The sequence below is a fragment of the Ooceraea biroi genome, chromosome 6 (assembly GCF_003672135.1).
Source record: "Ooceraea biroi isolate clonal line C1 chromosome 6, Obir_v5.4, whole genome shotgun sequence".
NCBI lineage: Eukaryota > Metazoa > Arthropoda > Insecta > Hymenoptera > Formicidae > Ooceraea > Ooceraea biroi.
The window spans coordinates 10,913,655-10,941,401 of NC_039511.1; the positions used below are offsets into that span (position 1 = coordinate 10,913,655).

At 31.8% G+C, this 27,747-nt stretch overlaps 5 protein-coding genes across 17 annotated transcripts; 4 read left to right on the top strand and 1 right to left on the bottom strand.

Annotated features, from left to right (window-relative positions):
- The first annotated feature begins 4 nt into the window (after positions 1 to 4).
- Positions 5 to 10,125, top strand: LOC105285849. 6 transcript variants are annotated; one of them, XM_026970097.1, is made up of 11 exons: positions 3,755 to 4,387; positions 4,470 to 4,665; positions 4,827 to 5,049; positions 5,390 to 5,509; positions 5,673 to 5,790; positions 6,253 to 6,517; positions 6,624 to 6,740; positions 6,800 to 6,890; positions 8,086 to 8,222; positions 8,441 to 8,573; positions 8,651 to 10,125. In XM_026970097.1, exons 3-11 carry the CDS (start codon positions 4,909 to 4,911, stop codon positions 8,702 to 8,704), a joined length of 1,176 nt encoding a protein of 391 aa, XP_026825898.1. In that variant the 5' UTR covers positions 3,755 to 4,387; positions 4,470 to 4,665; positions 4,827 to 4,908; the 3' UTR covers positions 8,705 to 10,125. The 6 variants fall into 6 exon arrangements, 5 of the variants coding, with proteins under 5 accessions (XP_026825896.1, XP_026825899.1, XP_026825897.1 ...); XR_003406611.1 differs by lacking the exons at positions 4,470 to 4,665; positions 4,827 to 5,049; positions 5,390 to 5,509; ... (5 more) ...; positions 8,441 to 8,573; positions 8,651 to 10,125 and adding exons at positions 5 to 982; positions 1,288 to 1,407; positions 1,514 to 1,631; ... (3 more) ...; positions 3,259 to 3,395; positions 3,592 to 3,724 and having other exon boundaries at positions 3,804 to 4,004; positions 4,295 to 4,332; XM_026970095.1 differs by lacking the exons at positions 3,755 to 4,387; positions 4,470 to 4,665; positions 4,827 to 5,049 and adding exons at positions 5 to 337; positions 420 to 982.
- LOC105285848 lies at positions 9,712 to 14,503 on the top strand. 5 transcript variants are annotated; one of them, XM_026970092.1, is made up of 9 exons: positions 9,712 to 9,900; positions 10,216 to 10,335; positions 10,442 to 10,559; positions 11,016 to 11,280; positions 11,368 to 11,499; positions 11,559 to 11,649; positions 13,829 to 13,965; positions 14,159 to 14,314; positions 14,369 to 14,503. In XM_026970092.1, the coding sequence occupies exons 1-9, from the start codon at positions 9,736 to 9,738 to the stop codon at positions 14,370 to 14,372; spliced, it is 1,188 nt and encodes a 395-aa protein (XP_026825893.1). In that variant the 5' UTR covers positions 9,712 to 9,735; the 3' UTR covers positions 14,373 to 14,503. The 5 variants fall into 5 exon arrangements, with proteins under 5 accessions (XP_026825893.1, XP_026825891.1, XP_026825892.1 ...); XM_026970090.1 differs by having other exon boundaries at positions 14,159 to 14,291; XM_026970091.1 differs by having other exon boundaries at positions 11,383 to 11,499; positions 14,159 to 14,291.
- Positions 14,504 to 14,826: 323 nt separating this feature from the next.
- On the top strand, positions 14,827 to 18,969 carry LOC105285846. 3 transcript variants are annotated; one of them, XM_026970128.1, is made up of 9 exons: positions 14,827 to 15,608; positions 15,930 to 16,049; positions 16,158 to 16,275; positions 16,754 to 17,018; positions 17,125 to 17,241; positions 17,301 to 17,391; positions 18,250 to 18,386; positions 18,579 to 18,711; positions 18,789 to 18,969. In XM_026970128.1, the coding sequence occupies exons 1-9, from the start codon at positions 15,468 to 15,470 to the stop codon at positions 18,840 to 18,842; spliced, it is 1,176 nt and encodes a 391-aa protein (XP_026825929.1). In that variant the 5' UTR covers positions 14,827 to 15,467; the 3' UTR covers positions 18,843 to 18,969. The 3 variants fall into 3 exon arrangements, with proteins under 3 accessions (XP_026825929.1, XP_011348669.1, XP_011348670.1); XM_011350367.3 differs by lacking the exon at positions 15,930 to 16,049; XM_011350368.3 differs by lacking the exon at positions 15,930 to 16,049 and having other exon boundaries at positions 16,185 to 16,275.
- A 635-nt stretch (positions 18,970 to 19,604) lies between these two features.
- On the top strand, positions 19,605 to 22,346 carry LOC105285854. Of its 2 annotated transcripts, none has more exons than XM_011350382.3 (6): positions 19,605 to 19,738; positions 19,839 to 19,937; positions 20,169 to 20,730; positions 21,072 to 21,365; positions 21,553 to 21,695; positions 21,826 to 22,346. In XM_011350382.3, exons 2-6 carry the CDS (start codon positions 19,898 to 19,900, stop codon positions 21,984 to 21,986), a joined length of 1,200 nt encoding a protein of 399 aa, XP_011348684.1. In that variant the 5' UTR covers positions 19,605 to 19,738; positions 19,839 to 19,897; the 3' UTR covers positions 21,987 to 22,346. The 2 variants fall into 2 exon arrangements, with proteins under 2 accessions (XP_011348684.1, XP_011348685.1); XM_011350383.3 differs by having other exon boundaries at positions 19,710 to 19,775.
- LOC105285852 (nucleoside diphosphate kinase 6) lies at positions 22,229 to 23,305 on the bottom strand. The gene is made up of 3 exons (XM_011350380.2): positions 23,062 to 23,305; positions 22,629 to 22,932; positions 22,229 to 22,548 (listed from the first exon to the last, which is right to left on the bottom strand). The coding sequence occupies exons 1-3, from the start codon at positions 23,137 to 23,139 to the stop codon at positions 22,370 to 22,372; spliced, it is 561 nt and encodes a 186-aa protein (XP_011348682.1). The 5' UTR covers positions 23,140 to 23,305; the 3' UTR covers positions 22,229 to 22,369.
- Between the last annotated feature and the right edge of the window lie 4,442 nt (positions 23,306 to 27,747).

Consider the following 27,747-nt stretch of genomic DNA (forward strand, 5'->3'; position numbering starts at 1 on the left):
TCTGCAGCATAATTGTCAATTCAAATCACGAACATACACTCAGAGACGCTTTTATATTGATGCTAGTGCATCGATAAAATTGATAAAATTATTACCCCACAATCATCCTGACAACACCAAAAATTATTTATCAAATTATTTTATTAGCAATACTTAGCAGTACTTATATAAAGACTTGTTCTCTGATAACTTTATATAATTTTGTGTATATAACATCTCTTATCTTTATTGTAATTAATAACCAAAAAGAAGAAGAAAAATACTATTATGCCAATGTTCTAAGAAAAATGAACAAAATATTCTGAAAAATTTTATGACTATAATATATTTAATATTGGTAAGTTGATACGTGCTTTAGTGTAATATACTTTGTATCTCAATCAAACATCACAAACATAATATTGAACTGCATTTTACAGATTTGTATGTTACCAGCAACAATGGCGTGTAAAATCGATCGGATGGATGCCCGCTAAGACGATGTGTATCGTACGAGTGCACGCAGTAGACTGAAAATGCGAAGTCAGAAAGACTCAATTGCGCTTGCGCGCTCAAGAACTCGTTCCATGAATGTCTTTTCTGGGAAATAATATCCACAGAATTTCTTTTAACGCTTAAATTGAACGCTGAATTATCAATCTATCATCCGTGAAATTATTAAATTGCGAGTGATCAAAATGTTACAGTAATACTCATAAAGAGACCTCATGTTTTGCATTGTGTTTATGTTATAAGTAATCTGTGTTAAAATTTAACAGAATAAAATGCTATTAACTAAAAGAAGGGGAGATAGATCTACACTAAATTTCACAGTTAAATGCATCCCGATATTCGTAGAGATATGATCTACATACAAGCACATTTCAATCTCACTCGGATTCTCATGCTTGCGATTGGTTTGTGGCCCTATCAGCAAACAAAACTTGTTCAACTTCAGTTAATTTTGATTTCGAATATCCTGACGAGCTTTGTTGTGTTCCAGGTACCAATGTTATAAATTATTATGTGCAATATATATATAAATCGTGTTACACATCCAATTATTATTTACTATCTAATTTATATATTTTTATCATATTTTATATATTCTCAACATATATTTTACTATTATATATCTATATAATATATCGTACCATAATTATAAACGTAAATTGTAAAAGGGATTTAAAAATTATCACGCTGTTTCGTACAGATAAATAACCACCCATTTTGAACTTCCGCTATTTTTAAATTCACTAAGTAAATAAGAACATATTTAATGCACGTTTTGCAATTTACTATTTTTAGTTTACAACATTTATAACTACCGAATGCTCTCCTAATCTCGTTATTAAAATTCTCACTTGTTCATTATTTGCTGCTTCACCTATGATCATACATAATTCGTTTTGGCTTAATATTCATACCGTAAGCAGAATCTTTATTGTTCTTATTTACACTTTCCGTATGTTTTACATGAAAATTTCTTCCCAATTTTACAACGGCAAATTATAAAATATTATTGGCACGATAGGTGAAATGTTCATTTGAACGACTTCAGGATATTTGTAATGAGCTAAAAGATGAGGGCGAAATTGCTATCATAAAAAGATATGGGAACGATACGAAACGTTATACACTTATACTTTTCTGTAAGAAGATATCTTCTGACTTTTATTTTGCACGAAAGTTAAGAATGATAATAATAATCATATTATTATCTCACCCTATAAAAATTAAATTAGACTGAAATTACTTTTATACGTTACATGAATATTCATCATGTATCTATCAGAATATAAATACATTATCAACAATGTAAAATAAAAAAAACAGATGTATATATGTATGTATAAGCATACATTATCACAATAAACTATTTTATTTTCTTTATATAAAAGTATATAAAAGACTTTAAATAGTAGCTGAAAAAAATTAACACATTACGTTCAAATGCCGACAAAGTTTTTCAATAATAATTAACTTTATTAAATAATAAAGAACAAACAATTTGAAAAGGATGAAAATATTATCTCAGTTCTGGTGTTTTAATATGTCAGTATCTAAAGAATAGCAACTTATATAACCACTATATTTTTAAACGTTCTTAGTGTGTGCCACATGCGGTATAGTTTTCTATAGTTTTCTGCCACTTTGGCCGCAGATACTTAGTACTGTCCTCCCCATTAATATGTCTCAAACACACCGTATAATGCATATTATGACTGAGTACTTCGTTGACCAAGAAAGATATTTCTATTTAATTCTACTGCATATAAATACCGCTACTTACATTGGTATGATAGTAGCAGTAGCAACGGGAACAGTGCTGATTGGATGTATCATACATGCATGTGGACTGTTTAGTATTGTTAGGTGAACAACTGGATACCTATCAAAATACACTATATGTTATAGCTGTATTATGAATTTAAAGGAAGTCGAAAAAGTTATCAAATTACAATAGAAAAATTATTTACAGTTACCGTATTAAACAGGCAATGACAATCAATATGATGGAAAATGCTAACCAGGAGAATCAGATCCTAATTTACAGGAAAATAGTTTGTGCTGTAAACATGCATTGCAAAGCTATGAAGTTGGTATTTATTTGATAATACTGATATAATATGTGAAATAAAATTTTCTTTTTTGCAGCTTCTTAGAAGTGTTAATGTCCGCATTTGAAGGATTGCTCTTTCTTTTGATAGTGATTTATGTAACTGTTATGAGTCTTAGTCTTTACGGAGTGAGTGTTACTTTTTTAACATGTTAAGCGTGTATCCTATTCTGTTTAACTTTTCTGTTTACGCCGTGCAATACTACCCATACCGTCAGCTTGAGCGACGCAAGATTGCATGCAGTTATGAGCTTCAGTATACCATATTGTATCATATTTATTAATATTAATAAAAGTAATATTCAGCTATGCATTTTAGCTACACTGTTTTTCCTTTTTTAATTCTTTTTTATTTTAATTTAGTTTAATTTTAAATTTTAACTTTTCTCTTAAAATTTTAATATTTAATGTCAGAGTATTATTTCTTACGTTTTATATAGTTGTTTTATATGGTCAGTTAGTCATAGATTTGTTATTATTTTATATATTTTTATATTTTTTTGTATAATCATAACTGTAGTCCATGTGACATTATAAATCCTGCAGAGCTGCAACTCGGGACATTCTGGCAATAGTGAAACTATCTAGAAAACGCCTTGCACTATACAAGTTGATCATAATATATACGCAAATTGTTTATCATGTATATGGCGTTTCAGATTGCATCATATAGAGATAACACCTCGGAATTGTTTTTATATCTTACATGCATGACTACTGCTGTCCTGTACATATTCATAGCCAACTATGTGGCACAAGATGTTACGGATCACAACAACGATATATTTGTGACCGTGTAAGATTATTATAAACATAATCATGAAAGAGTCACAATCGCTTTGCAAAATTAATAAAAAAATTAATGGAGCACAGAGAAAATACATATCTTTATAATGAAAATTATATGTAGATTTTCTATTATTACTCTAATTAATTTTATTAATTACTTAATATTAATTAAGTAATATCAATACTTATTTTACTTTATATAGATACGACTTCCAATGGTACACAGCATCATTACGTGTACAGAAAATGATGCTGTTCATGCTACAAAGAGGCACAAAAGCTTTCTGCGTGAATATTGGTGGATTATTTGTGGGATCGCTACAGAACGCAGCCACGGTAAAATTGTGTAATATCTTACGATATGCTTAATAGAATTTATATTTTAAGACATGCCAAAAGAAAACTTTTATTACAGTTAATAAGTGCCTCGATATCTTATTTTACCGTTCTTTATTCAATGCAAAATTGAAAGCAAGATTTCAGAGGGAAGTATATTATAGCTGAAGAACGGAACTATAGGAATGTGTACATTTACAAAAACTAAAAACTCAAGCATGCTGAATCAAGATAATCTTAATCATAAATAATATTAATGCTTGCAGCATTTTATTTCTTGGTAGATATTATAGCTTAAGTAACCAACATTTCTCTCTCAATAGTTCTTCTTCTTCTGCAGCATAAGTCGTCAATTCAAATCACGAACATACACGCAGAGACGCTTTTATATTGATGCTAGTGCATCGATAAAATTGATAAAATTATTACCTCATACACATCTTGACAACAACAAAAATTATTTATCAAATTATTTTATTAGCAATACTTCTATAAAGACTTGTTCTCTGATAATCTTTATATAATTTTGTGTATATAACATCTCTTATCTTTATTGTAATTAACAATCAGGAAAAAAAGAACAAGAATACATTATACCAATATCCTGAGAAAAATGAACAAAGTATCCTGAAAAAGTTTATGACTATAATATATTTAATATTGGTAAGTTGATATATGCTTTAGTGCAATATACTTTGTATCTCAATCAAACATCACAAACATAATATTGAACTGCATTATACAGATTTGTATGTTACCAGCAACAATGGCGTGTACCATCGATTGGATGGATGCCCGCCTAGAACAAGTGTATCGTACGAGTGCACGCAGTAGACTGAAAATGCGAAGTAAGAAAGACGCAATTGCGCTTGCGCGCTCAAGAACTCGTTCCATAAATGTCTTTTCTGGGAAAGTAATATCCGCTGAATTTCTTTTAACACGTAAATTGAACGCTGCATTGTCAATCTATCATTCGTGAAAGTATTAAATTGCGAGTTTTCAAAATGTTACAATAATACTCTATATTTAAGAGATCTCTTGCATTGCCTTTATGTAATGTAATATGTTGCGTTTATAAGTAATCTGTGTTACAATTTAACAGAAGTAAATGCTATTAACTAAAAGAAGGGGAGATGATAGATCTAAGCTGAATTTCACAGTTAAATCCTGATATTCATAGAGACATGATATACATACAAGCACATTTCAATCTCGCTCGGATTCTCATGCTTGCGATTGGTTTGTGGCCTTATCAGCAAACAAAACTTGTACAACTTCAGTTAATTTTGGTTTCGTGTATCCTGACGAGCTTTGTTGTGTTCCAGGTATCAATATGATCAATTATTATGTATAATATATATAAATATATATAACTATAAATATATATATATATATATACTTATATCCACTTATTACTTAATACCCAATTTATATATTTTTATCATACTTTATACATATCCTCAACATATAATATATCTTACTATTATATACAATACCTATATATCTTACCAAAATTATATAATCATAAATTGTAAAAAGGATTTAAAAATTATCACGCTGTTTCGTACAGATAAATAACCACTTATTTTGAACTTCTGCTATTTTTAAATTTGCTAATTAAATAAGAACATATTTATTTTAAGTTTTGCAATTTACTATTTCTAGTTTACCACATTTCTGACTACAGAATGCTCTCCTAACCTTGTTATTAAAATTCTCACTTGCTCATTATTTGGTGGTTCACCTATAATCATACATAACTCGTTTTGGCTTAATATGCATACCGTAAGCAGAATTTTTATTGTTATTATTTACACTCTCCGTATGTTTCAAATAAAAACTTCTTCCTAATGTTACAACGGCAAATTATAAAACATAATTAAAAAAATATATAATATTATTGAAAAGATATAAAATAGTATAATATAAAATATTATTGACACGATAGGTGAAATATTCATTTGAACAACTTCAGGATATTTGTAATGAGCTAAAAGATGAGGGCGAAATTGCTATCATAAAAAGATACGGGAACGATTCGAAACGTTATACACTTCTACTTTTCTGTAAGAAGATATCTTCTGACTTTTAGTTTGCACGAAAGTTACGAATGATAATAATAAACCTATTATTATTCCTCTCTATAAAAATTAAATTAGACTGAAATTACTTTTATACGTTACACAAATATTCATCATATTTCTATCAGAATATAAATATATAATTCATAGTGTGAAATAAAAAAACAGATGTATATATGTATGTATAAGTACACCTTATCACAGCAAACTATTTTATTTCTTTTAGTATGTATATAAAAGACTTTAAATACTAGCTGGAAATAAAAAAAGATTAACATATTACGTTCAAATTTCGAAAAACTTTTTCAATACTAATTAACTTTATTAAATAATAAAGAACAAACAATTTGAAAAGGATGAAAATATTATCTCAGTTCTGGTGTCTTAATATGTCAGTATCTAAAGAATAGCAACTTATATAACCACTATATTTTTAAACGTTCTTAGTGTGTGCCACATGCGGTATAGTTTTCTATAGTTTTCTGCCACTTTGGCCGCAGATACTTAGTACTGTCCTCCCCATTAATGTGTCTCAAACACAACGTATAATGCTTATTATGACTGAGTACTTCGTTGACCAAGAAAGATATTTCTATTTACTTCTGCTGCATATAAATACGGCTACTTACATTGGGTTGATAGTAGCAATAGCAACGGGAACAGTGCTACTTGGATGTATCATACATGCATGTGGACTGTTTAGTATTGCTAGGTGAACAACTGGATACATATCAAAATACACTATATGTTACAGCTGTATTATGACTTTGAAGGAAGTCGAAAGAGTTATCAAATTACAATACAAAAATTATTTACAGTTATCGTATTAAACAGGCAATGACAATCATTATGATGAAAAATGCTAATCAAGAGAATCAGATCCTAATGTACAGGAAAATAGTTTGTGCTGTAAACATGCATTGCAAAGCTATGAAGTTGGTATTTATTTGATAATACTGATATAATATGTGAAATAAAATTTTCTTTTTTGCAGCTTCTTAGAAGTGTTAATGTCCGCATTTCAAGGAATGTTCTTTCTTATGATAGTGATAACTGTAATTATTGGGAGTCTTAGTCTTTACGGAGTGAGTGTTACGTTTCTAACATGTTAAGCGTCTATCCTATTCTGTTTAACTTTTCTGTTTACGCCCTGTAATACTGTCCATACCGTCAGCTTGAGCGACGGAAAATTGCATGCAGTTATGAGCTTCATTATACCATATTGTATCATATTTATTAATATTAATAAAAGTAATATTCAGCTATGAATTTTATCTACACTGTTTTTCCTTTTTTAATTCTTTTTTATTTTAATTTAGTTTAATTTTAAATTTTAACTTTTCTCTTAAAATTTTAATATTTGATATTAGAGTATTATTTCTTACGTTTTATATAATCATATTATATGATTGGTTAGTTATCGATGACTAACGCGGCCTGAAAGTTCAGCGTCGATGATCGATGACCACCACGATGCTTAATATGTTATGAATATATTTCTGCAAATAATAACATTTAGTGATATTTATATTAAAATAATCTTTAATAAAATGCACAAAAATATATGGTTACGAAGATAGCTGCGAATGAAACAACCGGCAAATTGAATTTAAGATTAGTCATACTGTGCAAAAAAATTAACGGATGTTCAAAGGATCCCGCACATTTTATAGGAAAAAATCGGTCTCCGTCAAATTGGCTGAAATTGAAATATGTTGTAGTTTAGGTGATGCTGATTAAAAGTTTCCTTAGGCAAAACCGCCAAAAATATAAAAGATACGTCGACTTAAACATTTTTTAAACTCCAATTTTACTCACTTTAAGTCGTTGTATCGTTTATATTTTTGATTTTTGGCGTTTTTGCCTAAGAAAACTTTTAATCAGCATCACTTAAACTACAACATATTTAAATTTCAGCCAATTTGACAGAGACCGATATTTTCCTATAAAATGTGCGGGGTCCTGTCGAGAAAATTTTTTAACAATAAGTAATTAAAGGAGAAATTTGAAGCGTACAGAAATCTTATGGCTCGATGATTACAAATTATACTATAACAGAGATAGAATTATATTGTACCTATATTTTATTATTATTTTATATCTTTTTATATGCTTTTTTATAATGTGACCCATAGCTGCAGTCCATGCGACATTATAAATGCTGCAGAGATGCAGCTCGGCACATTCTGGCAATAGTAAAACTATCTAGAAAACGCGCTGCACTATACTAGTCGATCATAATGTATAGTCACATTGTTCATCATGTATATGGCGTTTCAGATTACATCATGTAGAGATAACATCTCGGAATTTTGTTTATATCTTACATGCATCAGTACTACTGTCGTGTACATATTCGCAGGCAACTATTTGGCACAAGATATTATGGATCACAGCAATGATATATTTGTGACAGTGTAAGATTATTATAACCGTAATTATGCGAGAGTCACAATCACTTTGCAAAATGATAAAAAAATTAATGAAAATGATTAAAAAATAAATGGAGCACAGAGAAAATACATATCATTATATAATGAAAATTATATCTAGATTTTCTTTTATTACTCTACTTAATTTTATTAATTAATTAATATTAATTAATTAATATTAATAACTATTTTATTTTCTATAGATACGACTCCCAATGGTACATGGCATCATTACGTGTACAGAAAATGATGCTGTTCATGCTACAAAGAGGCACAAAAGTTTTCTGCGTGAATATTGGTGGATTATTTGTGGGATCTCTACAGAGCGCAGCCACGGTAAAATTGTGTAATATCTTCCGATACCTTTAATAGAATTAATTTTAAGACATGACAAAAGAAAACTTTTGTTACAGTTAATAAGTGCCTCGATATCTTATTTTACCGTTCTTTATTCTGTGCAAAAGTGAAAGCAAGATTTCAAAGGGAAATATAGCTGAAGAACGGAACTATAGGAATGTGTACATTTACAAAAAATAAAGAATCAAGCATACTGAATCAAGATAATCTTAATCATAAATAATATAAAAAATAAATAATGATTTAAGCATTTTGTTTATTTGATGGATATTATAGCTTAAGTAACCAACATTTCTCTCGCAATAGTTTGTTCTACTTCTGCAGCATAATCCATTCAAATCACGAACAGACATGCAGAGACGCTTTTATATTGATGCTAGTACATTGATAAAATTGAGGAAAATTATTACCTCATAAACATCTTGACAACAACAAAAATTATTTATCAAATTATTTTATTAGCAATACTTCTATAAAGACTTGTTCTCTGATAAATTTTATATAATTTTGTGTATTTAACTAATATCCCTTATCTTTATTGTAATTAACAATCAAGAAAAAATGAAGAAGAATACTATTATACCAATATTCTGAGAAAAATGAATAAATTATTCTGAAAACTTTTATGACTATAATATATTTAATATTGGTAAGTTGATACGTGCTTTAGTGTAATATACTTTGTATCTCAATCAAACATCACAAACATAATATTGAACTGCATTTTACAGATTTGTATGTTACCAGCAACAATGGCGTGTAAAATCGATCGGATGGATGCCCGCTAAGACGATGTGTATCGTACGAGTGCACGCAGTAGACTGAAAATGCGAAGTAAGAACGACGCAATTGCGCTTGCGCGCTCAAGAACTCGTTCCATGAATGTCTTTCCTATGAAATTATATAATATCCGTTGAATTTCTTTTAACGCTTAAAGTGAACGATGAATTGTCAACCTATCATCCGTGAAATTATTAAATTGCGAATGTTTAAAATGTTACAGTAATACTCTACATTTAAGAGACTTCATGTTTTGCAATGCGTTTATGTTATAAGTAATCTATATTAAAATATAACAGAATTAAATGTTGTTAACTAAAAGAAGGGGAGATGCAGGATCTAAACTGAATTTCACAGTTAAATGCATCTCGATATTCGTAGAGATATGATCTACATACAAGCACATTTCAATCTCGCCCGGATTCTCATGCTTGCGATTGGTTTGTGGCCTTATCAGCAAACAAAACTTGTTCAAGTTCAGTTAATTTTGATTTCGAGTATCCTGTCGAGCTTTATTGTGTTCCAGGTACCAATATTATCAATTATTGTATGCAATATATATAAATCGTTTTACACATCCAATTAGTACTTAATATCTAATTTATATATTTTTATCATATTTTATATATCATATTTTATATTCTCAACACATATCTTACTATTATATATCTATATAATATATCGTACCATAATTATAAACGTAAATTGTAAAAGGGATTTAAAAATTATCACGCTGTTTCGTACAGATAAATAACCACCCATTTTGAACTTCCGCTATTTTTAAATTCACTAAGTAAATAAGAACATATTTAATGCACGTTTTGCAATTTACTATTTTTAGTTTACAACATTTATAACTACCGAATGCTCTCCTAATCTCGTTATTAAAATTCTCACTTGTTCATTATTTGCTGCTTCACCTATGATCATACATAATTCGTTTTGGCTTAATATTCATACCGTAAGCAGAATCTTTATTGTTCTTATTTACACTTTCCGTATGTTTTACATGAAAATTTCTTCCCAATTTTACAACGGCAAATTATAAAATATTATTGGCACGATAGGTGAAATGTTCATTTGAACGACTTCAGGATATTTGTAATGAGCTAAAAGATGAGAGCGAAATTGCTATCATAAAAAGATATGGGAACGATACGAAACGTTATACACTTCTAATTTTCTGTAAGAAGATATCTTCTGACTTTTATTTTGCACGAAAGTTACGAATGATAACAATATTCATATTATTATCTCACTCTATAAAAATTAAATTCTTCTGAAATTACTTTTATTTGTTACATGAATATTGATCATATTTCTATTAGAATATAAATATATAATTTACAATCTAAAATAAAAAAAATAATGTATATATGTATGTATAAGTACACCTTATCACAATAAACTATTTTATTTTCTTTAGTATATAAAAGACTTTAAATAATAGCTGGAAATTAAAAAAGTAACATATTACGTTCAAATTTCGAAAAACTTTTTCAATAATAATTAACTTTATTAAATAATAAAGAACAAACAATTTGAAAAGGATGAAAATATTATCTCAGTTCTGGTGTCTTAATATGTCAGTATCTAAAGAATAGCAACTTGTATAACCACTATATTTTTAAACGTTCTTAGTGTGTGGCATATGCGGTATAGTTTTCTTTAGTTTTCTGCCACTTTGGCCGCAGATACTTAGTACTGTCCTCCCCATTAATATGTCTCAAACACACCGTATAATGCATATTATGACTGAGTACTTCGTTGACCGAGAAAAATATTTCTATTTAATTCTGCTGCATATAAATACAGCTACTTGCATTGGGATGACAGTAGCAATAGCAACGGGAACAGTGCTGCTTGGATGTATCATACATGCATGTGGACTGTTTAGTATTGCTAGGTGAACAAATACATATCAAAATTCACTATGTGTTACAGCTGTATTATAAATTTAAGGGGAGTCGACACAGTTATCAAATTACAATAGAAAAATTATTTACAGTTATCGTATTAAACAGGCAATGACAATCAATATGATGAAAAATGCTAACCAGGAGAATCAGATCCTAATTTACAGGAAAATAGTTTGTGCTGTAAACATGCATTGCAAAGCTATGGAGTTGGTATTTATTTGATAATACTGATATAATATGAAAAATAAAATTTCCTTTTTTGCAGCTTCTTAGAATTGTTAATGTCCTCATTTGAAGGAATGATCTTTCTTGTGACAGTGATTGATGTAATTATTGTGAGTCTTAGTCTTTACGGAGTGAGTTTTACTTTAGTAACACGTTAAGCGTCTATCCTATTCTGTTTAACTTTTCTGTTTACGCCGTGCAATACTGCCCATACCGTCAGCTTGAGCGACGGAAGATTGCATGCAATTATGAGCTTCATTATACCATATTGTATCATATTTATTAATATTAATAAAAGTATTGGGTTGTTCGGAAAGTTATTTCGTTTTTTCAAGGAAAACTGAAAGGCGGTTTTTTCATATTTAGAATAAATTTTATTCAGTGATGTATTGGCCATTTTGTTCCACTACCTTTCGCCATCTTTCTGGCAACTTTAAGATTCCACGCTCATAGAAGTCCTTCTCCTTATTGACAAAAAATTGAAGCAAGTGATTTTTGACGCCTTCATTTGAATCGAAGTTTACATTGTTCAAAGAATTTTGTAGAGACCAGAACAAATGGTAATCGGATGGTGCCAGATCAGGAGAGTATGGTGAGTGTGGTAGCACATCCCATCCAAGCTGTAAAAGCTTCTGGCGAGTGACCAAACTTGTGTGTGGTCTGGCATTGTCGTGATGGAATACGACACCTTTCCTATTCGCCAATTCTGGTCGCTTCTGCTTGATGGCAGCATCCAATTCATCCAGCTGACGCCAATACACTTTCGAATCAATCGTCTGGTTGCTTGGTAGTAGCTCGAAAAATACGATTCCCTTCCAATCCCACCATACAGAAAGCATGATCTTCTTTTGATGAATATCTGCCTTGGATGTCGATTGAGCAGGTTCATCTTGCCTGGACCATGATCGTTTTCGCTTAACATTGTTGTAAACAATCCATTTTTCATCTCCAGTTATGATTCGCTTCAAAAATGGTTCATTTTCTTCACGTTTCAACGATGAATCGCAGATGGTAATGCGTCGAATCAAGTCAATTTCCTTTAAATTGTGTGGAACCCAAATATCGAGCTTTGAAACGAATCCAAGACGTTTCAAATAATCGTAAATGGTCGAATTCGATAAATTTAACTTTTCAGCAATTTCGCGTGTTGTTATGCGACGGTTTGCTCCACCAGAGCCTTTATTTTCTCGTCATCAGCTTTAATTGGCCGACCTGAACGTGGTGCATCTTTCAAATCGAAATTTCCAGTACGAAATTTCGAAAACCAATTCTGACACTGACGTTCACTCAATACATCTTCTCCGTACACGGCACACAATTTTGTTCTCGCTTGCATTGCATTTTTACCCTTTCGGTAGTAAAAAAGCAAAATATTACGAAAATGCTCACTTTGATTTTCCATGTTTGATGTGATGCCAAACAAAAATTACTTGACAGATCGCAACACAATAAGATACTAAATGACGTCTGAAATGTCAGTTGTCAAGATATAAAACGAATTTGCCGCTTAGAGTAAGGTTAAGTATCGAGGAACGCGACTAACGACATCTCTTTGTGAAAAACGAAATTACTTTCCGAACAACCCAATAATATTCAGCTATGCATTTTAGCTACAACGTTTTTCTTTTTTTAATTCGTTTTTATTTTAATTTAGTTTAATTTTAAATATTAACTTTTCTCTTAAAATGTTAATATTTGATTTAGAGTATTATTTCTTACGTTTTATCTAGTCGTTTTATATGGTTGGTTAATCGATAACTACCGCGGCCTGAAAGTTCAGGGTCGGTGATTGGTAACTGACACGGCGCTCTCAATATGTTGTTAATATATTTCTGCAAATAATAACATTTAGCGATATTTTTATTAAAATAATCTTTAATGAAATTAAAAAGAATCAATATACGATTACGAAGATACCTGCGAATAAAAAAACTGGTAAATTGAATTTAAGATTAGCCATACTGTGCAGAAAAATTAACACATGTTCAAATTTCGAGAAAATGTTTTAACAATAATTAATTAAAGGATAAATTTGGAGCGTACAGAAATCTTATAGCTCGGTAATTACAAATTATACTATAACAGAGAGAGAAGTATATTATACCTATATTTTAGTATTATTTTCTATCTTTTTATATGCTTTTTTATAATGTGACTCATAGCTGCTGTCCATGTGACATTATAAATGCTGCAGAGCTGCAGCTCGACACGATCTGGCGATAGTAAAACTATTTAGAAAACGCGCCGTACTATACTAGTCGATCATAATAATATATACACAAATTGTTCATCACTTATATGGCGTTTCAGATTGCATCATCTAGAGATAACATCTCCGAATTTTTTTTATATCTTGTATGCATCAGTACTACTTTCGTGTACATATTCGCAGCCAACTATTTGGCACAAGATATTACGGATCACAACAACGATATATTTGTGACCGCGTAAGATTATTATAAACATAATCATGAGAGAGTCACAATCGCTTGGCGAAATTAATAAAAAATTAATGAAGCACAGAGAAAATACATATCTTTATAATGAAAATTATATGTAGATTTTCTTTTATTACTCTAATTTTATTAATTAATGTTAATATTAATTAATTAATATTAATAATTAGTTGACTTTATATAGATACGACTTCCAATGGTATACGGCATCATTACGTGTACAGAAGATGATGCTGTTCATGCTACAAAGAGGCACAAAAGTTTTCTATATGACTATTGGTGGATTAATTGTGGGATCTCTACAGAATGCAGCCGCGGTAAAATTGTGTAATATCTTAGGGTGCGTTTAATAGAATTGACTTTAAGACATGAAAAAAGAAAACTTTTATTACAGTTAACAAGTGCCTCGATATCTTATTTCACCGTTCTTTATTCTATGCAAAATTGATAGCAAGAGGGAAGCATAGCTGAAGAACGAAACTATAAGAATGTGTACATTTATAAAAAATAAAGAATCAAGCATGCTGAATCAAGATAATTTTAATCATAATTAATATTAATGCTTCGAGCATTTAATTTATTTGATAGATATTATAGCTTAAGTAACCATCGTTTCCCTCTCAATAGTTTATCCTACTTCTGCAGTATAGTCAATTCAAATCATGAACATACACGCAGTGACGTTTTTATATTGATGCTAGTGCATCGGTAAAATTGAGGAAAATTATTACCTTATAAACATCTTGACACCAACCATAATTATTTATTATAAAAATTTTTGTATTAGCAATACTTAGCAGTACTTATATATATAAAGACTTGTTGTCTGATAATCTTCATATAATTTTGCGTATTTATCTAACATCTCTTATCTTTATTGTAAATAATAATCAAGAAGAAAAGAAGAAGAATACTATTATACCAATATTCTGAGAAAAGAAACAAATCATTCTGAAAAGATTTATGATTATAATATATTTAATATTGGTAAGTTGATATGTGCTTTAGTGCAATATATTTTGTGTCTCAATCAAACATCACAAACATAATATGTAACTGCATTTTACAGATTTGTATGTTACCAGCAACAATGGCGTGTAAAATCAATCGGATGGATGCCCGCTAAGACGATGTGTATCGTACGAGTGCACGCAGTAGACTGAAAATGCGAAGTAAGAACGACTCATTGCGCTTGCGCGCTCAAGAACTCGTTCCATGAATGTCTTTCCTATGAAATTATATAATATCCGTTGAATTTCTTTTAACGCTTAAAGTGAACGATGAATTGTCAACCTATCATCCGTGAAATTATTAAATTGCAAGTGTTTAAAATGTTACAGTAATACTCTATATTTAAGAGACTTCATGTTTTGCATTGCGTTTATGTTATAAGTAATCTATGTTAAAATATAACAGAATTAAATGTTATTAAAGAAGGGCAGATGCTAGATCTAAACTGAATTTCACAGTTAAATCCTGATATTCATAGAGACATGATCTACATACAGGCACATTTCAATCTCACTCGGATTCTCATGCTTGCGATTGGTTTGTGGCCTTATAAGCAAACAAAACTTGTACAACTTCAGTTAATTTTGGTTTCGAGTATCCTGACGAGCTTTGTTGTGTTCCAGGTACCAATATTATCAATTATTATGTATAATATATATATATATATATATATATATAAACAATTATCTTAATACCCAATGTATATATTTTTATCATATTTTTTATATGTATATTCTCAACATGTAATATATCTTACTGTTATATAACATATCTATATAATATATCTTCCCATAATTGTAATCATAAATTGTAAAAGGGATTTAAAAATTATCACGCTGTTTCGTACAGATAAATAACCACCCATTTTGAACTTCCGCTATTTTTAAATTCGCTAATTAAATATGAACATATTTAATGCAAGTTTTGCAATTTACTATTTCTAGTTTACCACATTTCTAACTACAGAATGCTCTCCTAACCTCGTTATTAAAATTATCACTTGTTCATTATTTGTTGTTTCACCTATGATCATGCACAACTCGTTTTGGCTTAATATTCATACAGTAAGCAGAATCTTGTTCTTATTTACACACTCCGTATGTTTTACATGTGCATGAAAATTTCTTCCTAAGTTTACAACGACAAATTATAAAATATTATTGACACAATAGGTGAAATATTCATTTGAACAACTTCAGGATATTTGTAACGAGCTAAACGATGATGGCGAAATTGCTATCATAAAAAGATACGGAAACGATACGAAACGTTATACACTTATATTTTTCGGTAAGAAGATATCTTCTGACTTTTATTTTGCTCGAAAGTTAAGAATGATAATAATAATCATAATCATAATAATAATCATAGTATTATCTCACTCTATAAAAATTAAATTAGTCTGTAATTACTTTTATTTGTTACATAAATATTCATCATATTTCTATCAGAATATAAATATATAATTAAAAATGTAAAATAAAAAAATTATATATATATATGTATGTCTAAGCACACCTTATCACAATAAACTATTTTATTTTCTTTACTATATATACAAGACTTTAAATAATAGCTGGAAATAAAAAAATTAACATATTACGTTCAAATTTCGACAAAATTTTTCAATAATAATTAACTTTATTAAATAATAAAGAACAAAACATGTTTTAAGTATGAAATATTATCTCAGTTCTAGTGTCTTAATATTTTAATATATCTAAAGAATTGCAACTTATGTAACCACTATATTTTTAAACGTTCTTAGTGTGTGCCATGTGCTGTGTAGTTTTCGTTGGTTTTCTGTCAATTTGGCCGCAGATACTTAGTACTATCTTGCCCATTAATGTATCTCAAACACAACGCATAATGTATGTCATGACTGAGTACTTCGTTGACCAAGAAAGATATTTCTATTTAATTCTGCTGCATGTAAATACAGCTACTTGCATTGGGATGACAGTACGAGTAGCAACGGGAACAATGCTGGTTGGATGTTTCATACATGCATGTGGACTGTTTAGTATTGCTAGGTGAATAAATGGATACATATCGCAATACACTATATGTTACAGCTGTATTATGAATTTAAAGAGAGTCGAAAAAGTTATCAAATTACAATACAACAATTATTTACAGTTATCGTATTAAACAGGCAATGACAATCAATATGATGAAAAATGCTCACCAGGAGAAACAGATCCTAATTTACAGGAAAATAGTTGGTGCTGTAAACATGCATTGCAAAGCTTTGGAGTTGGTATTTATTTAATACTACTGATATAATACGTGAAATAAAATTTTCTTTTTTGCAGCTTCATAGAATTATTAATGTCTGCATTTGAAGGATTGCTTTTTCTTTTGATAGTGATTGATGTAATTATTGTGAGTCTCAGTCTTTACGGAGTGAGTTTTACTTTTTTAACACGTTAAGCGCCGATTTCATTCTGTTTAACTTTTCTATTTACGCCGCGCAATACCTACCGCGCATACCGTCAGTTTGAGCGATCCAACATTGCATGCACTTATGAGCTGCATTATAACATACTGTATCATATTTATTAATATTAATAAAAGTAATATTCAGCTATGGATTTTAGCTACAATGTGTTTCTTTAACTTTTAATTCTTTTTTATTTTAATTTATTTAAATTTTTAATTTTAACTTTTCTCTTAAAATTTTAATATTTAATATTAGAATATTATTGCTTACGTTTTATATGATTATCGATGACTAATTCGGTCTGTAAGTTCAGCGTCGGTGATCGACACGGCGCTTAATAAGTTTTAAATTTATTTTTGCAAATAATAACATTTAGTAATAGTTTTATTAAAATAATCTTTATTGAAATAAAAAATATATACGGTTATGAATATAGCTGCGAATAAAAAAATCGGCAAAGTGAATTTCAGATTAGCTATACTGTGCAAAAAAATTAACTTATAATGTTCAAATTTCGAAAATTTTTTTAATAATAAGTAAAGAAGAAATTTGAAGCGTACAGAAATCTTATATCTTGGTAATTACAAATTATATAACAGGGAGTATATTGTACCTATATTTTATTATTATTTTATATCTTTTTATAAGCTCTTTTCTAATGTGACTCATAGCTGCAGTCCATGTGGCATTATAAATGCTGCAGAGTTGCATCTCGGGACAGTCTGGCAATAAAACTATCTAGAAAACGCGTTGTACTATACTAGTCGATCATAATATATGTATGTATATGCAAACTGGTCATCATGTATATGACGTTTCAGATTTCATCATGTAGAGATAACATCTCGGATTTTGTTTTATATGTTGCATGCATCAGTACTACTTTCGTGAACATATTCATAGCCAACTATTTGGCACAAGATGTTACGGATCACAACAACGATATATTTGTGACCGTGTAAGATTATTATAAACATAATCATGAGAGAGTCACAATCGCTTTGTAAAATTAATAAAAAGACAATGAAGCACAGAGAAAATACATATTTTTATATACATATAATGAAAATTATATGTCGATTTTCTTTTATTACTCTAATTAATTTTATTAAGTATAATTAATATTAATTCTTTATTTTACTTTTTATAGATATAACTTTCAATGGTATATGGCATCATTACGTGTACAGAAGATGGTGCTGTTCATGCTACGAAGAGGCACAAAAACTTTCTATTTGATTGTTGGTGGGTTATTTGTGGGATCTCTACAGAACTCAGCCACGGTAAAATTGTGTAACTTAGGATTCGTTCAATAGAATATATTTTATGACATTAAGACGAAAGAAAACTTTTATTACAGTTAATAAGTGCCTCGATATCGTATTTCACCGTTCTTTATTCTATGCAAAAGTAAAAGCAAGATTTCCGAGGGAAGCATAGCTAAAGAACGGAACTATATCTATTATACAGCACAAAAAGGTGAAACAACGTTGCGAAGATGTTGTAATGTTGAATATTGAAATATAAATATTTTTCAACATTGAGTCTATATTGATTCTTCTACATTGATTCTTTATGTTGCTACAATATTGAAACAACATATAACAAATAATTAATGTATATTTTATATTATATAATTTAATTTTGATATTTATATAGTTAGCAGAGATATTTAAAATGAATTTTCTATAATAATATTACATACTAATATAATACACATACACATAAGTTTATAATTGTTATAAGTGTATAATAATTGAGAAGTTATATATTATTCTATTTTAAATAAAAAATACCTTCATGAAAATATAATATTTTATATAATCTACATCGCACACATATGTGTAAATAAACGCGTTTAACAAAACGTTTATTTTGTATAAGTATTGGAAATTTTCTGAGCTAAGATTAGATTATTCCATATACATATGTATTACATATATGGATTATTCCTTCATCTAGATCTAAAAGAATACTTGATTTGATTATTCTTTTAGATTTAGAGATATAATCCAATCTCAACACAAAATACTTCCAACAGTAAGAAAAAAACATTATGCTGCATTTCGTCGGTAAAACAGATAAATTTCATATTATAGTAATTACTGCAATGTTTGTTATATCGGTTGTCGGTTAAGTTACACTGTCGGTTATGAGGTTCTTCAATTGTCCTCAAGATTATCAGCTAACCTAGTCACGGAACTTTACCTAGAGTTGATGGTCTTTAACAGTACATTATCAATGATTGTAGTTGTACGGTAACTATTAGTAGAATTGACTCGTTGACAAATAATACGCAGCTGTCATCCGGTATAAACAAAAATATATAAACAAAATTGCTTATGTGGTAATGTATGTGAAATAAAAATTATGAGGTAGAGAGTAAGATATGTGATATTGCTTCTTCCAGAAATGTAAATTGTAAATGTGACAGTAGTTTTTGGCAAATATCAGAGAACTGTCAGAAAAATGAAAGTGACAACGTTGAAAGGCATTTTTCCTGATCCAAGTAAGTAACATTGCATACGATTCAATAATTCGAAAAATTCTAACTCGAGAAAGAGCAGACTTTATTATTATACTAAATACCGTGAACGAGAAATTTTAATGAACATGCAAATTTATGAAAAATAATAAAAGCCACAGTTTGGGCTAAAAGAATAACAATGATTGATAATTATTGAGTTAGTGAGGTATGCAGACACGTTGATTATTCATACAACATGTATCTTACTACTAGAGCCAGTTAGAAGGAGGAATTTCATTCAAGAAAATGTGAAAAACCTCCGACGAATGGAACAGTGTTTCCAATCTGGCAAAGAAGTGGATAAGCTAGAAAAATTGCAGCTGCACAAATGTAAAACGAGGGACAAGTATCAAAATGTGTCTGCGAAAGTGGTTACCAGTTTTCGGGACAAAAAGAAGCACGCGCAGAGAAATGATATTGATCCTGGATCAAAGGACCATGTTGATCCAGCATCGATTGATAAAATGAAGGTCGAGAAACCAAGTCAGAATGGGGTTAGTTTAGTCGAGCCATGTAAAAAGCATGTTGGTGACACCAAGAGAGCTATTAGAGCACATACGGATAGCGATACATTAAGTAGACAGAAGAAAAGTAGCAAACACAAGAACGAGCAGAAGCAACAACCAAAGGATTCATCTGAACCAAGCAACTTGCAGAAATACAATGATAATGCTGCAAACGATTCAGATGCAAGCTCCATCAAGTACAAGAGTCAAGGGATTCAAACTTTGGATACGGATGAGACAGAAAGTATATATTCAGAAGGCATCATTCTGTAAGTATAATTGATTATATACTCGGCAGATATTTACACAATAATATAACTACTTTTAATAAAAATATTTTGTGTGCTAATAAACATTTGATCAAGATGGACTCTGACTGTAATAGAAAACTTGGAACTGTTATTATTATACTTTTAATCCATTTATTCATTAATTTCCATTGTTTTCATTATACTTTATTTTATTTATTATCTTATATTAATTGCGGGATATAATTTTTGGCAAATTTAATTTATTAATTCTCTTATCTAATTTACTGGCATATTAATACTGCAGTATTATAATATTAATAGAAAAAGGACACTTTCTCCTAATCGATCTTTGTCGACAGATATCCCTCGAAGAAAGTTATAAAACACAATGAAATAGCGAGTAACGGCGATCTAAACCGACAAGAGGAGACAACCTTGAGGAAACAATCGGACTCTCCCACGGACAGAGGTGATATGCGTACTCCCGAAGACTCGCAGAAAACAGATTTACGAAATTCTGCGTCGCCGGCACTCCGGGAAGAGATCGACTTTGTCAAGTTGAATAAGGAACGCACGTCTGTCGCTACTAAACTGGCGACGCAGCTCAACAACGGTGTACCACCCCCCAATTACCGTAAAGGAGTTGTTCCCAAGTACGATGTCGCAAGTAGCTTTACTCGTCGTTTCCTCGAAAATAATTTTTTTCTGCTGCGCTTTCTATTGTTCGCGAGTAATGCATTCCCTCGAGATACTTTTTTCAATCATATCGTGAGACTGTCAAGTTTTATATTTTTTTTACGTACACGTATATATTTCCTTTTGCATGTACCTTTCGAGCAGATATCTTCGAGAGAGAAAGGAAGCCCAAGAGAAAGAGAAAGAGCAGAAGGCCAAGGTGGAAGCGTCGCACGCCGATTGCCCAGAGGGTCACGTGTCCTTACCTGATCATGAGCGCAAGGAGACGCTACGATTATTAAAGAAAAGTACGTATCTTGTGAATAAACACTTGACAGTAATCAATTATTATAACCAGTTATTTTAATGTTAATTTTAATAATGTTATTTTATCCGAAATGACATATGTTCCCAATTAAATCCGCATGCTCGGCGCAGATTACCAAGATTACGTCAACGAATTGAACATGATGCCCATAAAGACGGATACCCTCAGGGCGCAGAGGCGCAAGATGGAAATAGAAAAACAGCTGACTAAACTGGAAGAAGGCATAAAGGTGTTTTCACGCCCGAAAGTTTACGTGAAGATAAACGCGTAGCCTGCATCGCCTCGACGCAGAATGCAACGCAGACATCTAAGGAATTACTGATTTCCCGTCCACGTTTTTCAACGTACTGCGCGTGCTGTTCCGAGGGTTCAACGTAGCAAATGTGATCGTAGTACTACTTCGATTGTTATAAAATGACAAAAATTACCTGTACATATCTTCATGTGTATCAAAAATTAGCTGAACTTAGTTTTCGATTTAGTATTTAACGTTCGGAAGAAATTCCATACGGAGAGAATAATACACCAATATATTTTCTCACAAAAATGCACGCACACAGCCTGGGATTTGTTGACAATTCTATAGCATCTCCCGTTACGAATATAATAAATGATATTTATTTAACAAAAATTTGGTAGCAAGGCGACGTTTGATTATTCTATCTGCTCGTTCCGCGTCTCCGAGTGACTCCTGTCAATCATGTGCACGAAGGACACTGGGTCGAAGTGCAGTTTTCCTGAACTATAGAATTTTTCCTCATTGTCGTACCACTTCTTCACGTTAAACTCTTTAAAGAATATCGCTATCTCCCTTTCTGCGGACTCCGTGGAATCTAAAGCGGACAATATATTAGTGCTCTTTCTTTGCACAAAGGATTCCTCACCCCGAGTGGGCAAGCTTGCTGTTCATTACCGGATCCATGCGTGGCGTTTCTCGTGTCCGACAGACCAAACGTCCCTCTGATAGTGTGTGGCGCATTGTACTGCGCCTGATAGGTCTTGGTCGGGCCCATTAGCTGTCGCCACTTGGCGATAGCGTCATTCGCCGTGAGAATGTGGACGTCGGACGGGCCGCTGCACATAAAAGTCAATAGGCGGTTGTAGAAGAACTTGTCCCTGTGCTCTTTGTAGAACAACTCGGCCTCCTCGCTAGATATCGTCGTCCGACGCGATCTGACAACTTTGAAATTATTGTCGATTATTAAATCGCGAATCTTCTGAAAAATCAGAGCAGGCTTCAGTCATGATCCTCCGGATCCTTCAAGATTTATCGTGACAGCAATGCGCTCTTGTGCCCGACTTAGAAACCTAACCTATTCCCCGAGAACGAGGTTAAGTTGTCGTACCTGAAGAGCGAAAGGAGACTTGACGACGTGCGGTTTCAGTATTGCCAGCGTCAACTGAAGGTGCTTCCTCGATTGCATCTCAACATCCTTTGGATCATTTACGAGTCTGAACAGCTGCGCGGTGTCATCGTATTACATCACGCCTACGATCAATGGAGCAAACGCGTCCACCACGTGTCTGACATGTGTCACACGCGCTCTCGGGAAACGCCGCACTCAATTCATGATCGAAATGGAGATCTCTGCCAATAATGCGCGCGCGCGAACCCCATATGGGGTGTGGTCCATTTAAATTTCAAATTTCACTTTCTATTCCTTTTATTTGAAAGAACTTCTGCTTCTGGACCGCACCTGCGGTACTCTGTTAACATTGATTTCTGAGATGCGCGCTCTCAGAGGTATTATAATATTAATTATAAAAAATATATATTTGTATATAATAATGTTCAACAAATTTGTAAAGTGCAAAATTTTTTTCTGTTACTTTCATCTGTCCAAAGTGATCATATTGTTTACACATTCTATCCTATGGTTTTTTCTTGATTAGATTAATTATAAATTTTATTTTAACAAAAAAAGCGTGATGTTAAGGAATCTCGAATAAGGGAGAGCTGCTCTCGAATTAATTAGGGTGATTACTGTTCAATATTGTCTAACAGCTTTGCGATACAATGCATGTCACTGCATTCGGATGTGATCGTCGATATGATCGAAAATGTTTAGACCAAAGGAGAAGAAATTCGTGGAGACTGCACATACGTCCGTATGTGTTCACGTAAATAAAATGAAGTAAGAGGGAAAAAGAAATGAAAGACTATAAAATGATTGAATAGGAAATAATATGCAATATTGTCGAGTACTAGTAGCCAACCAGCCATTATTTCTCCCTTTTCCTCCCTTACCAAGTGCCTCTCAACCCCTAGACATATTTGTGATAGTTGATTTTGTCTTCCTTTCAGGAAGGAAAGACAGAAGAGTCGTCTTCCCATCCTCCTTCTCCGCTGATATCTTTCTCTCTCTTTTCTATCTTTCCGAACCTGCTATCTGCTGTGATACTAGAACAGAGTCATTCGAACTACAATGGTTCGCCATAAATTACCCTTGGAAATGTTAGTATTAGATCCTGCTGGATTTACCCTTCATGCAAAGCCCCCGATTGCGTTAGAAAGAGAGAGGAAGAGACTGAGATGGAGATGGGAACGTAGATAGAAATAAAGATAAAGAGGGATGGAGAGAGTCTGTGGAATTTATTATAATTAAGCGGTATAGCTATATAGGAATATAGCGACATTGAAATTGCGATGCAAATCGCGAACTCCTCGAGTCGCGTTTTTATGAGTATTGGTCCCTCAATGACTCTCCATCTGCTTGTGCTTTCGAATAAATTGAATCCAATTGTACCATTCAGTTCTTCTCTGAGAAGGAAAAACTCTTTGTTTCGTGAAAGAATAGAAGAAACCCGTCGCACAAAATTCAATTAAGTTCGTAATTTGCATAGTTTTTTTCATAAAATTCTGACCACAAATTCAAGTTGCAGTTTTAAAAGAAAAAAAAAGTTTAATAATTGTTTTACGTATTTAGTTATTTAAATTTTCAATGAGAAAAGACAGAAAGATGTAGAAACTCGTGACTCTATCAAGTCCTCTATTCGAAATGTGATTTAATAATTTTGCAACACTATGTACATCCGCCGCGGATTAATCGAAATGGTAGCATTTAATGGAAAAAATCTCAAGTCCTTCAGATTGATTTATCGCAACTAATTCCTGTCTGCCTGTAATCGCTTGTCGCACCCGTTCTGCGGTAGTGCCTCGTCGTTAAATTCGGGTACACGCCCGCACATGCAGATAACAAACATAACAAGAACGAGCGAGCGCGAGTGACAAATTACGAATAAAATATTGATTCGCCCGCTGCGTCGCTGGTTTACCGGTGCGTGAGCGTCACACCAAATTAATGTACCAACGTATAATTGCACTACCGTTCGTATTAATTACCTGTACGCGAGCTGTGTCAATCTCGAATTGCGAAACAACAATGGTTGTACCTCGATTATTCAAACAAACTGCGGAAACAGTCCTCGTTACATCCCTCTTTACCAAAAGGCACGTCGATGCCTTATAAAACTGATTCTTCGGAAAATGAAAAAAATATCATCAGTAACGATGATCGGCTTTATTGCATTCAAAATTGATTCAATTATAAAATAGTAAAATATCGCGACTAAAAATAATAGAAATATCCTTCTATTTTTAGTTAATTTCTGATATTAAATCTTAGGGTTACTGAGAAAATTTAAAATATCGACTGATTTTAGAATTAATAATATATCAATACGAATTTTAAGGATCGACAGGAGTGACGGTAGATATAAAATCCTGATTTTACCAATTTTATATCAGAAATGCATACAAATATTTATTTCACGGAAGAAAGCTAGCGGTTGAAAAGTCGAAAGTTAAGGAAAAGATGCCGGCGATTTCCTTAAGAAGTTTATTCACTATGAAGCGAATTTCCTACGGTAACTTTGGCCGTGAACTTTCGATAGAATGTTTCTCTGCAGCTGTGAGAAATCGTTTTCCAAATATTTTTGAGTAATCTAGTAAATTACCAGCAATCTGGCATTACTTTTTGACAGTATTTTTTATTAGCGTTTTGCTGCGTATTTTAGCAAATATATACATGTAAGTTTCTACGAACAGTTTACCATAATTTGCAAAGAATATAAGAATATTGTATTAAGGCAATCTGTATCTAAAAAAAGACGTAAAAATTATTATGACAATGCATAATATTTAATAATACTTCATAATACATATTAGAGATTAAATATCCAAAAAGTCTTAAGTAAAACGTTATAAAGGTTAATAAAATTTGACTTAGAGCGTTTTCTTTAAAGCGTATATTTTTTTGTAGTGAAACTACTTAATTTTAACGGTTAATATAAATGGTAGACATTCCTTCTTACAACGCGATGCTGTCACACCAGTAAAAAAGATACGAAAATCAGGGATGACGATAATGAACAAAGAGAACTTAAATTTGTTACCAAGACGCTACTAAATCTGAATGACTCGGCTCAGATACGCCGAAGATTTCGTCCCTTTCCGAGTTCCGACTCGCAAGGATATCTCCAGCCTGAGAGTGCCACTTACTTATCCCGTTCTCTCCCTTTGTGGTCACCTCGCTTCAACCCTCTCCATCGTTCATTAGCACACCCCACGTTTCCTACCCCATACTCCTTCCTTCATCCACCAAAATGCAGCTAATTCGGAGAACCTTAAAGCGATCTTCAGTTGTAACCATCGTTTATCTCACAGCAGGTGTGAATAATTATAGCTTTGTCATCCTTAAAGTACGTTATTATTTTAAAACTACGTGACTATTCTCAATTAATTTTCTCGCATAACAAATGTTACGTATATATAAGAAATATTACATATAATTCAAAAGCTAGAAATTAATATATGGAATAATATAAAGATTCCACTTCATCAACATGACGGATGTGAATAATAGATGTAAAAGTTAAAACTTTTGTCATATCAAATTATTTTATTCTTCTAGAATAACTCCTCTAGAAAACTTCAATGGCAAAAGTTTTTAATAAAACTTTATCAATTCTGTTAAAATGGACAGAGAGAAAGAAGTATCTTCTATAACACAATAGCTCAAGCTTCCTGCATACCATCTCGCAAAAATAACGTTCCATTATACGTGTCAAGTGCGTGGTGCTATTCTGACAACATCTTTTCTCGTTGTACTTTTTACTTCAAGCTCTGTTCCAGTTTTTCCGGAACTGACATTACTTCCAGCCTAAGAGTCGAGTTAATCTAGGACGCCCTTGCGAAGCTCAAGACGATCCTTAAGACTCTATTCCGTCTCTCGCACGTTACCGGCGAATTAAATTTTGCCCTTGCGGTTTTCTCTTCGATGCGGGAGTTCCTTTGAACGTCCTTCAGGGCGAAATTCGTTTACTTAGGTAGGTACGATGAAAAGACAAGAAGACAAGCAAGCGACTGGACAGCGCGGTGAGACGCGAGTTGGAAAATCCTTGACTGATCGAATAAAAGTAACCGTCCCTTGGGGAGAACTTGCGGCTTGACGTGACAGGAGAAAGAAACTGTCGAGGGTCATGGAAAGACACCCGGTATTCAAAGAAGGGAGACTTTTAACAGCCTCGAGGGTCCTCTCGACGAACGGTAGCACTAAAAGTCCTTACCGTATGATGATTTGATAACGGAAGGAAAGAAGGGAGGAACATCCTACATCGGAAGTCCTGCGGAACATGCACAGATAACACGGCAAGGCGATTTTTGTCGCACGGACAAAAAAGAAGTTAGTTACAAGATGTTTAATATTGAAAATTACGAAACTGCGAGAAAGCGCGATATTCAATTAAACTTTCGTCGAAGAAAAATGATCGTCCTATCGTTAAAGAACACACCGTTTTGGAAAATCTCTGCGCGTGATAGATGCAATCGAAATTGTAGTATCTACCCGATTGTCATTTATTGTACAAATTCTTTTTTTATCTGACTTTTTCTCTTTTAGCATCCTTGACTATATCAATATATTAACAATCGACTAACTGCAATTTCTTAAATCAGTTGTTCTTGCAATTAACCTTTGGCAATGGACATTTTGGGAAATGAGTGCTAAATTAAATTTTAGTTCAAGTAAAGC

What these genes read in the sequence shown, in the direction of transcription:
- LOC105285849 (XM_026970095.1), top strand. Translation starts at nt 818, where the DNA reads ATGCATCCCGATATTCGTAGAGATATGATCTACATACAAGCACATTTC. An exon ending in TTTGGCTTAATATGCATACC is followed by an intron (nt 5,510 to 5,672) that starts GTAAGCAGAATT and finishes TTGACACGATAG; the next exon opens with GTGAAATATTCATTTGAACA. An exon ending in TTATACACTTCTACTTTTCT is followed by an intron (nt 5,791 to 6,252) that starts GTAAGAAGATAT and finishes AAACGTTCTTAG; the next exon opens with TGTGTGCCACATGCGGTATA.
- LOC105285848 (XM_026970090.1), top strand. Translation starts at nt 9,736, where the DNA reads ATGCATCTCGATATTCGTAGAGATATGATCTACATACAAGCACATTTC. An exon ending in CGAGCTTTATTGTGTTCCAG is followed by an intron (nt 9,901 to 10,215) that starts GTACCAATATTA and finishes TACTATTTTTAG; the next exon opens with TTTACAACATTTATAACTAC. An exon ending in TGAGTCTTAGTCTTTACGGA is followed by an intron (nt 11,650 to 13,828) that starts GTGAGTTTTACT and finishes ATGGCGTTTCAG; the next exon opens with ATTGCATCATCTAGAGATAA.
- LOC105285846 (XM_026970128.1), top strand. Translation starts at nt 15,468, where the DNA reads ATGATCTACATACAGGCACATTTCAATCTCACTCGGATTCTCATGCTT. An exon ending in TTTGGCTTAATATTCATACA is followed by an intron (nt 16,050 to 16,157) that starts GTAAGCAGAATC and finishes TTGACACAATAG; the next exon opens with GTGAAATATTCATTTGAACA. An exon ending in GGACTGTTTAGTATTGCTAG is followed by an intron (nt 17,019 to 17,124) that starts GTGAATAAATGG and finishes AATTATTTACAG; the next exon opens with TTATCGTATTAAACAGGCAA.
- LOC105285854 (XM_011350382.3), top strand. Translation starts at nt 19,898, where the DNA reads ATGAAAGTGACAACGTTGAAAGGCATTTTTCCTGATCCAA. An exon ending in AGGCATTTTTCCTGATCCAA is followed by an intron (nt 19,938 to 20,168) that starts GTAAGTAACATT and finishes TCTTACTACTAG; the next exon opens with AGCCAGTTAGAAGGAGGAAT. An exon ending in GCTACGATTATTAAAGAAAA is followed by an intron (nt 21,696 to 21,825) that starts GTACGTATCTTG and finishes TGCTCGGCGCAG; the next exon opens with ATTACCAAGATTACGTCAAC.
- LOC105285852 (XM_011350380.2), bottom strand. Translation starts at nt 23,139, where the DNA reads ATGCAATCGAGGAAGCACCTTCAGTTGACGCTGGCAATACTGAAACCG. An exon ending in AGTCTCCTTTCGCTCTTCAG is followed by an intron (nt 22,933 to 23,061) that starts GTACGACAACTT and finishes CTGATTTTTCAG; the next exon opens with AAGATTCGCGATTTAATAAT. An exon ending in AAACGCCACGCATGGATCCG is followed by an intron (nt 22,549 to 22,628) that starts GTAATGAACAGC and finishes TGTCCGCTTTAG; the next exon opens with ATTCCACGGAGTCCGCAGAA.